This window comes from Homarus americanus, unplaced genomic scaffold (assembly GCF_018991925.1).
Source record: "Homarus americanus isolate GMGI-L3 unplaced genomic scaffold, GMGI_Hamer_2.0 scaffold45698, whole genome shotgun sequence".
NCBI classification, from domain to species: domain Eukaryota; kingdom Metazoa; phylum Arthropoda; class Malacostraca; order Decapoda; family Nephropidae; genus Homarus; species Homarus americanus.
Window position 1 is genome coordinate 6,221,095 of NW_024735554.1, and position 12,239 is coordinate 6,233,333.

A 12,239-nucleotide genomic window follows, 5' to 3' on the forward strand; every position below is an offset into this window, starting at 1 on the left:
GCACTCAGTATATAACGGTACTAACTAAATGCTAAACATGTTGATGAAAGCATTGGTAGTCCTTGATGTAATGCATAAGAACACCTGGCAGCAGTTTTCACCTGGGTCTCTAGCTGATGCTGTTGTATGATAAGGAGGGAGATTGTCATTGTGTGTACCAGCGTGTGGAAGCGTTCGACATGTCCTCTTGTGTGTGTGTGTTGAACCCGTGTATGATTGATAGGGAAAGTTAGGGTTAATTTTCTAGGAGAGCGCGGGGAAATGGTTCTACTAGTGTTTGGGTTTATTGTCAGCTTGTGTTTAGTGGGATGTATTCTTTGGTTAACGCGTTGTGTCTTATCTTTACATGTCGGTGTTATCGTTATCCTTGTACAGTATCCAAATAATACCCAACTTCACCTCGTACTCCATACACAATCTGCTGTTGTGTACTAAGTTTGTCAGATAAAGTTGTGTTTAATGTTTTCTTATAAGTGATCCATCTTGACACTGTTGTTGTATTTCAGGAAGCGTAATGATAACAGATATTTTAGTGTTGGTTTACCTTGCTGATGGCAGGAAGGTTGAAGGTGGTAACATGTAGCTTGAGTGAAAGTTAAGTGTTGAACAGTACAGTATGGTCTGAAGGCCACACCGCACTCACTTAACACTTCCTCGCTCGGTATCTCCCTCACACCTCACCTAACAGGAACTATGCTCGTGAAATAATCTTTAAAAAAAAAAAACGTTAATAAAGTGATAATACAAGAAAAAACAAAAACTTGGATAAGAAATAGTAACTAGTATTGTGAAGTGTGTTGAGTGACAGTAGTGTGGCACCATGTTCATTAAGAGTGACATGTTCGACAAGCTGCTGTGCTGTCGTCGCAAGGTGATAGACGACGATGAGGATGACAGAGTGGTGGAGGAAGTGGTCCTCCAACACACCAACAACAACAAGACGGAATACATCTCCTCTGCTCAGTTGGTCGAGGTAATTTCACTCCCCTATATAATAATAATAATAGTAGCCAGCATGTTCGTGTACGTTGTTCTCTACCCACATGAAAACTTCTTTGTGGTTAAGTTCAATTAATTATTAGTCTAAAAAGTTATTATATTAGTGTAAGTATATCTCAGGGTAGGTAATGAGATTAGGAACATAATGTAGTATTAGATGACGGTATTTTGTAGAGAGATACGGTGTGTGTTGTGGTGGAGAGACTTATCCTGCCGCCCTGTAGTAGTTAGTAGTAGTATTACTGGATCGGCACACGACTACAGACTATTAATATATTACTGTAGTTATGTTGTAGTTGGGATTAACAGTTTATTTTTTGTTTGTTTCAGGTATGTTGATTGTGTACGTCCGTGATCCCTAGTGTGACTCTTACTGTAAGTACGCCTTGCATGGTGCTCAGTGTGTTTATTGACAGTAGTAATGGACGTAATAGTGATAAAGAAAGGTAACAAGGGAAGAAATGAAGGAAAAAAACAGGAAAATAGAGAACAGTAGGACGTAAGGTAAGGTTAAAAACAGGGAAAAACTGAAAAATTAGAGAAAAAACAAATAAGTTTGACTGCGTTACGCTTTCTCTTCTTCGGGGAATGAATAGAAAGCAGAAGGGATGTCGAGGGAAGGATTGAGAAAACTGACCATAGACAGATCACTCCTGCCTTGCCTTGCCCAACCACAGGGAAGTGATAAACAATGATTACACAAAAGTCACTAATCAAAGGCTTAATTCTTCCTTTCCTTTACACTCTTAAGGAAGATCATCAAACTGAGGAGATTTTATGTAGAAGTCTTAGAGGGTGAAGGACGTGGGTGTGAGGATTAATATGATAATTTAACTGATCATCGTTTAGACTGCTAAGTAGAATGTAAATCCTCCATGGTCTTGAACTATAAGTTTTAGTTCCATTAATCTTGAAGACTGAGGAAGGTACAGCATTATGAGATTGTATCACCAGGGAGGGCCACGAGCCATGCTGGTGGAACTTCCTGCTTGACGGTATATAGTGATCAGCTACCTAAAAATGTTGCCAGGGTCAACACTGCACTCGACCGCCTTCATTTCCCAAACTTTAAAGTTGCCCCCCCCACACACAAAAAATAAAATCAAACAACAACAATAATGAATTTAAATACCGCTTTGATGCATCTTTACTTGAGGGCCACCTCAAACATTTGTACATGAAGGAACGCCTCACACTTGATCACACCATTACCTGTGTCTGCCTTGGTGATATTGGGATTTTGCTGTCCTCCCCGTAAATATTACAAAGAGTCTTCATGTTGAATTAAAATGTTATCACACTCTTATGTTGTCCTACCAGTCCATGACCAGTAGAACGTCTTCTTGACCAGGACTCAAGTTAACTGCCGAGTCTTCTTAACTCACCATTAAAGGTTGAGGCTGTGATGGGAGGTCAACCTTACTTCTGAACTGGGAGTTTCATCTTAACATTTCTTACTTGTAAGACTTAAAAGGGGGGTGTGGCAGCTGTAAGTCATCAGTGTTTGATTTACCATTAACGTATCTCAAACCGTGATATGTTAATATTTTTTATAACTTTTCTTGTAAGAAGCTGTGGCAGTATGTGGAAAATTTCTCTTAGTAAAATACCGAGCCTCTGTCCACCCAGTGATAGAGTAAACCTGGCTAGTATGTTGTTTAAGCCATGACAAATACAGTAATGGTAATCATGCAGTGTCTTCGACCAAACAGATACACGTTTTTATCCAGGTAATGTGATGAGTGGGCGGACAAGACGTGTCCATCCTCAACCCACCATCACCGGTCACGCCCAGTGTGGCCAACAACGATAACATTATAATGTCAGGCTGGTGTGTACATACATGCCTGTTTTAAGGAAAGAAAACAGCGAACATATCATGGTGTAGGTCTGTTCGTTCGTCTTGGTGTTCGTAAACTTCCCCTAGTGTCTAGGATAAATCGCGTGTTAATACATGTAATTTGACGGAAGATTAACTGAATTTATGTCACCACCAGACATGTGCACAACACCAAGTCTATGTCAGAGTTCAAGGTCAAAAATAAGATTTATATAATGATAATGTAGCGTTCATAACTACTGAATTGATTTGAGATATGTCGACGAAATTTCACTGGGGTCGAGGTCACGGCTGAAGGTCATACGTTTATTTTTTTTGTAATTGGATGTTGAGCTGGTAGAGGTATTTTGATGAAGCTTAATACTCGTATATATAAATATTTATTAAACGCAGCATCACGTCCGTCCGTCCACACTATGACACAGCAAAATTTAAGATATTTCACGTTAGTTGTCGTTGTTATTTTCCATGTTTCCAGACCATACTTTGTTGACGCTTCAGAACCCAATATTAAAAGTAACATGAAAATTCTACGATTTTCTTATATCTGAAACTTAAGAGGAAATATTAATTCTCACAATGAAGACGAAAGTAATATTTAACTGAGAATAATATATTAAGACACAGAGATGTTCAAACTGAGAGATCTTCTATAAAGGTAAAAATATAAGACTATCAAGAGAGTAGGAAGCTGAAGGATAAATGAGATGATCAGTTTACTTCCTCAACACTGTTACTGACTCACCAAAATACATTGTAACTTATAAACCAGATGCCCTCAGGTTTTTCTTCCCCTAAACACTTTATGGTTAACGCACCTACGAACATTAACCGCATAGGGGGGTTCAATTTAGCGTCAGCATGTGGTTAGTGTGTGTGTGTGTGTGTGTGTGTGTGTGTGTGTGTGTGTGTGTGTGTGTGTGTGTGTGTGTGTGTGTGTGTGTGTGTGTGTGTGTGTGTGTGTGTGTGTGTGTGTGTGTGTGTGTGTGTGTGTGTGTGTGTGTGTGTGTGTGTGTGTGTGTGTGTGTGTGTGTGTGTGTGTGTGTGTGTGTGTGTGTGTGTGTGTGTGTGTGTGTGTGTGTGTGTGTGTGTGTGTGTGTGTGTGTGTGTGTGTGTGTGTGTGTGTGTGTGTGTGTGTGTGTGTGTGTGTGTGTGTGTGTGTGATCACTTTTAAATCATTACATACGCTGTGTGTGTAGCCTGCTAGTTGAGTCCTGGTATATGGAGGAGCGTGGTATGGGAGGAGGAGGGGGGTGGGAGGTTATGGTGCTGGAGATTTCAATAGGTTGGGGAGTAGTGATCTCTGGCCCTACCACCTTTCATAGGCCGTGTTCTGTGTCCTGCTTTACCGCTGCTTTTCCATAGACCATAGGCCCATTTTTTTGCTATTTCAATATAAAACTGCTTATGTAGTCTTAATATGCCAATCTTGTCTATCGTCAATTATTTTTATATCATTCTTTTATAAGAGAAACTCCCAAGTGTTGTTAATTACTATTTGGCTGTTCTTAAAAAAAAATAATTGTGTTCCACGAAGCAGATTACTTAATGTTAAAATCGATTATTTCCTTTGGCACCGTTCTGACTGACGGGTACTGAACACGTGTGTATGACGGGTACAGTACGCGAGAATATCCCCAGGTACGGTACTGTGGACCGTATTGTTGGAGTAAGTCTGCTCTCTTTTCAACACTGCTGGACACATTTCACTTTATAATGCTTAAAAATTCAGTACTCCTTCAAAACTTAACAATTTATTTAAAGATTTTGACAGCAAAATGTATTGTCTACAGATGGGGCGCTATTACTTTGTTGAATGTGCGAAAAAATCAGTGAACTACGAGAGGAAGTACTTTGTTTCTCTACATTTACCGCTGCTCACAAAACTGGCCAACAGAATACAGTGCATACCTTCTTGCTTCTTACACTACAGCTTCCGGTCGGCGACGTTATTGGATGAAATATTAGGTCACCTGTAAAAGCAATATTTATTGTCCACGTGTTGTCTCTAAGAAGCAGCAAAGTTCCAACTGAGAAAATTAATAAAACTATTTTTCCCAACAAATTGACTGGTCAACTATAATTGATTGGACTAATAGTATTGTAATATTAATTTTAAAGTAAAATGATGAATTTTTTTTTTTTTTTTTTTAAGTTGCCTACATTTATCTCTCGGCCTTTGGTCCTTAAGTGCTTGAACATCCGGGCTCTAGGCATGAGTGAACACCGATTCATCCACAGTTACCCGCAACAGCTGAGATAAAAGATTTTCAATATTCGTTGCTCATTATGGTTCTCCTGAAGAAGAAAAAAAAATGTATTTCCTTTCCATGTGATGAATGGTAAACAATGATACCAGTATATTTGTAAGTTGTTGCTGAATATAAAAATGCCTCTGAACATCATAATTGTGCCACCATGACGTGTGTATTTCGTCAAGAGCCACAATGATCATTTTATTGTAATTCTAATTCTATGAAATGATATGAAGTTTTTAAAAGACAGTAGAATTTTGACCGGGGATTTCTTTTTTCTTGGTCAGTGAGCGGCGATGCGATCAGTTTCACAATAGAGTGTGAAATATGACACGAGTCGGAAGGTCGATGAAAGTCAAATAAATTAAACCTGTCTATAGCTTTTGTTATTAAGAGGACATATCTTACGTCAAGTTCATCCTGGTGGTGGGGTCGGGAGGGGAACCTGAAGTACATTTACCTTGAACGTGAAAGTAAGGGGGTACGTGTAGGTTGGTATATTTAGGGTCTACCTGTTTATATCGAGGCTTGAGAGAGTTGCCTTGCCTGTTCCTCTGTATCTCGTCCAGTGATCGTCGAAGATGAGGTGGGGGCGACAGGCCATCCGGGAAAGTGGTGCATACTGTGGGCGTGAGGGAACCTGTACCTCCTACACCTTTTGCTGTCTGGTTATGTTGAAGATGATCCTTAGGCTGTTGGTTACTTGTACGACTCTCTCTCTCTCTCTCTCTCTCTCTCTCTCTCTCTCTCTCTCCTTGTTCTCTTTCGCTCCCTTCTCTCCCCTTCCCTGCTTTCTCTCCCCTTCCTTGCTTTCTCTCTTTCTTCCCCCTTTCCTTTTTCTCTCTCTTTCGCTCCCCCCTCTCTCTCTCGCTGGTCTGTGGTCGTAGCCTGCGGCGTGCGAGACACTGTCGCTGGTAATGTTGCTCTCACACATCCCGTTGTGTCAACTTTTTACTCGGGTAGTAAACCTTTACTGCGCCTGACCTCGAAATCTAAATGTCAATTGCTAAATTCAGGTTGACTGTGACGACGATGATCTCGTATTAGGTATAATTAAGTTTCGTAGCCGTTTTTTTTTGGTCTCGTGGATGAATTGTGTTTGATTATAGTGATTAGCTGCCTGGGTCGGTGACGAGTTATAGAAGAAGCTGCACGATGAGCAACAGTGGCTACATTAATTGATATCCACTATGTAAACCAGACAGCAAACATTAAAAGTTTAGTTGTATAAGAAAGGAGCCTTAGAATGGTCAGATTATTATAGTTTCAAGGTCAGATGAGATTATGGGGAGTTACTCCATCAACACAAAGTTTCAACCGTATCAAACTAAATTAGCAAGCGGTATGGATAGTCACAGCAGTGTGTGAGTGAGGACTGTAGTCATCACACGAGGATGAATGGTGGTAATGTTTCACCACCACCACTTTACCTTCACCTTTGGGGTTTATTTTAGAAAGACTCCTCCAGGCAGATCACGTGGTAAGTCTGGCCACTCACCGACCCACCACCTCACACCTGACATACTTCGCTACTTTGTACACCTTAAGTCATGGTTCACCTGAGTCTCATATTACCTGCGTATACTTCCAAGGCTCCTCACTATCACTCTACAGGATTTTACGCCCCAGGAGCCTCTCAGACAAGTACACTGCTAACACAAGCGTCCACCTGAGGTTAAACAAATACTCCTCTTGGGATATTACGTTAAATACATTTCCCACCATTTTCATCTTTTCCTTCAACCTGAATTTTGATGAGACTATAGTTATGTTTATTCTCAGACCAGCGGTGCCCTCACAGCTGGGGGTAGGCTGTAGCTTGGTCAGTCATACTAAGTTGTTTTAGACAGTGGACTCTAGACGGTCGGGTGGATTAACGGTACATAGGAAAGAATAAAAGGAAGGTTAGGTGATGTAAGAAATTAATTGTGTGGGTGTAGTAATGATGTTGTAGTAGTAGTATAGTGTGGGTGGTGGGTGTAGTAGTATAGTGTGGGTGTAGCAGTAGTATAGTGTGGGTGGTGGGTGTAGTAGTATAGTCTGGGTGTAGTAGTAGGCCAGTATGGGCCAATAGGTCCACTACAATTTCCTCCATCCTTTTGTTCTTATGTGTCATGGCCAAGTATTATACAGCATTGGGGGTACAGGGGGTCGGGGGGTAGGGGGGTCGTGGAGGGTAGGGGTCGTGGAGGTAGGGGGGGTGGGGGTAGGGGGTCGGGAGGGGTAGGGGGGTCGTGGAGGGTAGGGGTCGTCGGAGGTGGTAGGTAGGGGTCGTGGAGGGTAGGGGGGGGAGGTGGAGGGGGGTAGGGGTCTGGAGGTGGGGGGGTGGAGGTGGAGGGTAGGGGGTCGGGAGGTGGGGGTGAGGGTAGGGTCGGGGTAGGGGTCGGAGGGTAGGGGGGGTCGTGGAGGGTAGGGGGGGTCGTGGAGGGTAGGGGGTCGTGAAGTCAATGGTCTCCGTCCCTGACATTTTCACGGAATGTCAGCAAAAATTACTATACCTCGCTCACATCTTTACTATTAAAACGTTAGGCAGTCACTTTGTGTGGATAAATAGTGATAGTGTTTTGAGGCAGGGTTGTGACGTGTGTGTGTGTGTGTGTGTGTAAGAGTGAACACCTACACGCCATGCTTGCCGCCCGTGATACTTGTTGCATCACGGTGTTCAGCCAGGTGACGACTGTGTGGAGAGTCAGTCCTTCCTTTTACCCGACCACTTAACTCATACCTTCCCTGGTTACCTCATCCACTACCCGACCATTACTTAGTACTAGTGTTTCTTTTTCTAGTTACCACCAAGAGCTTTAGAATAAACTTTAGATCTTTAGCGATTAAAACACGGAGAGGATAAACCGTCTAACAGTATCATGTTTTTGCTTAACTCATGATTATGGACGATTTACTCAACCATTTGTGTTATATGTGTGTGCACCCATTGACGAAGTACGGGAGTAGTGTGTGTATGATGTCTTCCTGGGTGATGGTAGAGAAAGAAACGTGACGAGGTAAGCGAAGTTTAGTGCTCTGCCGTGAAGTGGGAAATAAGTGTTACTACTGCTAAGTAAAGTGGGTCACGGGTAACAGGTGTTGTTATAGTCAGATAAAGTGGGCCACAGGTGTTGCTACAGTCGGGTAAGGTGGGTCACAGGTGTTGCTACAGGCAGAGAAAGTGGATCACAGGTGTTACTACAGTTAAATAAGAGGTGGGTGGCAGGTGTTACTACAGTTAAATAAGAGGTGGGTGGTAGGTGTTACTACAGCAAGGTAAAGTAAGTGACGGGTGTTTCTACAACCAGGTAAAGTTGGTTTCAGATGGCAAGTGTTGCTGCAGCTGTTTGCGTTCCACAACACGTCATAACCTTGATCTTTCTCCCTCGTGCACTTCCCCAGTTGAGTCTTCTGATTAACGGAAGAAGGTAATTTTGTAATTAGGAATGATCAGAAATTCAGGCCACAAAACTTTCTGTTGCTGTTCAGGTCCAGGTTCCTGTGAACTGTGTAGAGAATATATTGATTCATCAGTAATGAGTTTCCACAGAGGTTTTGTGACCTTATCGCAGGTGTCCAAATCCAGAGTTGACAATACACGGAAAGGTAAGAGACCCAGCTGCTGGCGGGGCAGTGTATTGTGTGCCGCCGTCAGGGTGTACAGTACACTATAATATAGTGTGGCAAATGTCAGTGGTCTTTGAGAACAATAAAAGGGCTAGAGTCCGTTAATAACGTATTTTTTACACCGTTACTGGCTATTACGTGGTCTTACAGATAACAGTGTGTGATCGGAAAACTAAATAATTAACACCAACTTTGGGTCGACCAACAACGGCGGTGATTAAACTTTTACAGAGATGTTGTCCTTAAGCAGGTTTAGTAAAGTGTATCATCACAAAGTCTCGTAAAATGGGGGGGGGGGGGAATCCTTGCCTCAGCATCTTGGTCTGTATTGTTACAGTTCCTTTAGCTCCAGGGTGATCTGTACTGTCCTTCAGGTAATTGAGGATGACTCGACTTTTGCTTTTGTCATGAAAGAATTCCATTTGGCGAGGAAGATATTCAGGAGGCCAGGGACAAACTGGCGAAAATGGGCCTAGTTTTCATATCCTTCCTTCGCTGTCTGCACCAACAGAGTAGGATTGAATTTCATGAGCTTGAATAGTTCTGGACCGCACGCAAAAGGCGGCCAGATTCCTCGTCAGTACTCTTGTGATTCCACATGTGTTACAGGTTCCCATAACAACACCAAGTAACTCACACGTGTTCACAATAATACCAAGCGAATCACAGGTGGCCATTAGTACACCAGGTGTCTCACAGGTGTTAATGAGGTCGCAGTTGTTTTCTGTCGTACTTTTTTTTATAATATCTGGAGTTATAACTTTACGACACTGCGTCAGTTGAGGCATTGTGTGTGTTCTGCGATCATAAGTCTTGTACACGACATTATCCCACACTAAGTTGATTTCTACTTTGGCCATTTCTATAAAACTTCTTACACGGGACCATGGGAAGTAGAGGAAGAAATCTTTAGCATTTGTTGCTTCACTTAAGTCAGATGTTAAGGTCGTTGGACAATTTATTCCACTGGTGGTTGTAGTTAATATGATATAATATATAGTGTGTATGTTTATATTTGTAAAGCGGTTACCACTTCACTTCGTGTTAACATTATATACAGTCAAAGGAAACAGTCGCGTTACACTTACCGTGTCTTATGTTCTGAAACTCATGATAAAGAATTTTGGTAAGTTCCTCTTTCAGAATCGAACCTGGAAGCTTCACTGCCACTTTACCCACATTCTTCGTCACGGTTTTCGGAACATAACGCTCGAGGGAGGAGTGTAACACGACTTTTTTTCTTTGACTGTACATTTTTGTTACACGGATATTTTACGTAACACATATCAAGCTCTCTCATTGTATGTGTAACAGATACGTGGTCTATGTACTCGTGTGTATTAAGAGTACATGTTCTTGTGTGTTAGAGAAACTGTTTGGTGTATGTTTCATTATGTTTGTTAATAAAAACTTCACAACTGTATATAGCTATAACGTGTTTTTTCATGTGTTACAGAAACTGAAGGGAGGGACAACAGCAGTGGTGGCGCTGGTGCGGGAGAAGCGGCTGGTGGTGGCCTGGTTGGGCGACTCTCAGGCGCTCCTTGTCCGGCGCCGCAACCCCGTCAGGATGGTGGAGCCTCACAAGCCCGAGCTCCCGGTACGTTACATCACAGCTTCTCTGCCATTAAGTCTGTTTACTTGGTTCAGCTGATTCTACCAAGTAACTTTTCCTTTAAGCTCTCTCAGCAACTCGATACAATCTGTGTGTAAATTATCGTACTGTATAATTTTAAACCTTTGTTATTCAAGGGTCTGATTCCTAAAGGTTTCAGCATTGTTTATGTTCTACGTAATGAATACTTGACTAATAAATAAAAATACACTGAGAAATTTTCTGCCAGGCGCGTTTTTATTTAGACAATTGCGACGAACATAAGTCTGGCGAACGTTTGAGAAGCCTACCCTAAGTGTATAAGTACTATGCGGTTGTTTTATCATGAATGAGAGGCGACATTAATTAGTAGATGATAGCAAAATGTTATATACTTAAGTGCGTTACTAACTGTGTAATGAACCAGTGTTTGTGTTGTGGTGACGAGGGTTTCAGAAATGGACTAATTTGAGGAGGTAAATGGATGGATGGCAGTGGTTGGTAGGTCAGAGAGGTGTACTGTAGGAACGTAGCGGTAGTTAGGGATGCAGGTGTGCTCAGCTAGCCATCACATCCGTCGAAGAATTGATCACACATCTGCCTGCCTCCCCCCTTCTCACAGTAAGCTGGGCCTCGTGGCGCTTACCCCAGAATTGCCTTTTCCAGGAATGATAATTATTAACTTTGTCGTATGGTAATTTAGGGTCAGTTAATCCACATATTTATGAACCTCCAATTAACATTCATTGTTTGCTTATTATTATTCATAGGATTACATGGCCCGGAATTGGCGAGGCTGGAGGAGCGGTCGTGGAGAAAACGGAGCAGTAATTCCGTTTTCTCTGGTTGATTTGATTTTGAGGGTGACTGAAGGTTACCTCGGGGGATGAGAGTGTGAAGAACGCCACACCACACGCCAGGCCCAGTACTGTGGTCGGCGTGTTTATGTTAAATGCTCTTGGTGATCACGACGTGTATTCAAATTTGGTACATAAACATTACAAACCTATATGACTGAAATCACAATTATTAAGTACGGGTATTAAATGTAATTCCTATCGTATAAACACATAACACGAAACCTGGAGGAGAATAACGTTCACGTTGTAATATTATTTGGTGTAGCTACTTCTCAAGTGTTCCTAGCTGAGTCACACAAGCTGTCTCTGGCACTCGGTCTCTAGTCGTCTCTTATTCATCCTATGTACCTGCCTCTCACTCACCACGACCAGATACACCCTCGAGTAGAGTGAGTGTGAGATATTTGTAGAGTGAGTCTGGTATTTAGAGTGAAGGGACCCAGTGTCTTGTTTCGGGAATGACCGTCGACTTAACGTTTTGGTAGAGTGAATTAGTGAATGTTTAAACTTCATCAACATAACCAGCTCAGAGAGTGAATGTGTAGCCATGTGTACAGAATGAATGTGGCCATGTATACGGAATGAAGGGGTGGCCATGTGTGCAGATGAAGGGGTGCCGTGCGTGCAGAATGAAGGGGTGGCCATGCGTGCAGAATGAAGGGGTGGCCATGCGTGCAGAATGAAGGGGTGGCCATGCGTGCAGAATGAAGGGGTGGCCATGCGTGCAGAATGAAGGGGTGGCCATGTGTGCAGAATTAATGTGTGGCCATGCGTGCAGAATTAATGTGACCATGCATGTAGAATGAAGGGGTGGTGGCCATACGTGCAGGCCATACGTGCAGATTGAATGGGAGGCTGAAAAATAGCTTAAGAGTATATGTTGCATGTAGGTAATGTAAATGTGGGGATGTTTCACCATTGACAAGCTCAAACAATAATGAACTCGGTTATTGCAGCGTGGAGAAGGGCTAGTGTACAAGCAGTGAACCCAGTAGTAGGGAGTCGAACCTGTGACCAGTTACTTGTGGGACGAATTCCATAACAAAGATTTACTAAAGTCTCCCCATTTATGAGTAGAC

The 12,239-nt window shown here is 42.4% G+C and overlaps 1 protein-coding gene across 1 annotated transcript in view; it reads left to right on the forward strand.

Moving 5' to 3' along the window:
- The window catches only part of LOC121871466 (flocculation protein FLO11-like), a 222,094-nt gene that overhangs the window by 54,768 nt on the left and 155,087 nt on the right, over positions 1-12,239 (forward strand). The window contains exons 2-3 of the mRNA XM_042373806.1: positions 507-973; positions 10,163-10,306. Coding sequence (XP_042229740.1) covers positions 821-973; positions 10,163-10,306 — 297 coding nt within the window. The 5' untranslated portion in view covers positions 507-820. The remainder of the gene's footprint in view (positions 1-506; positions 974-10,162; positions 10,307-12,239) is intronic.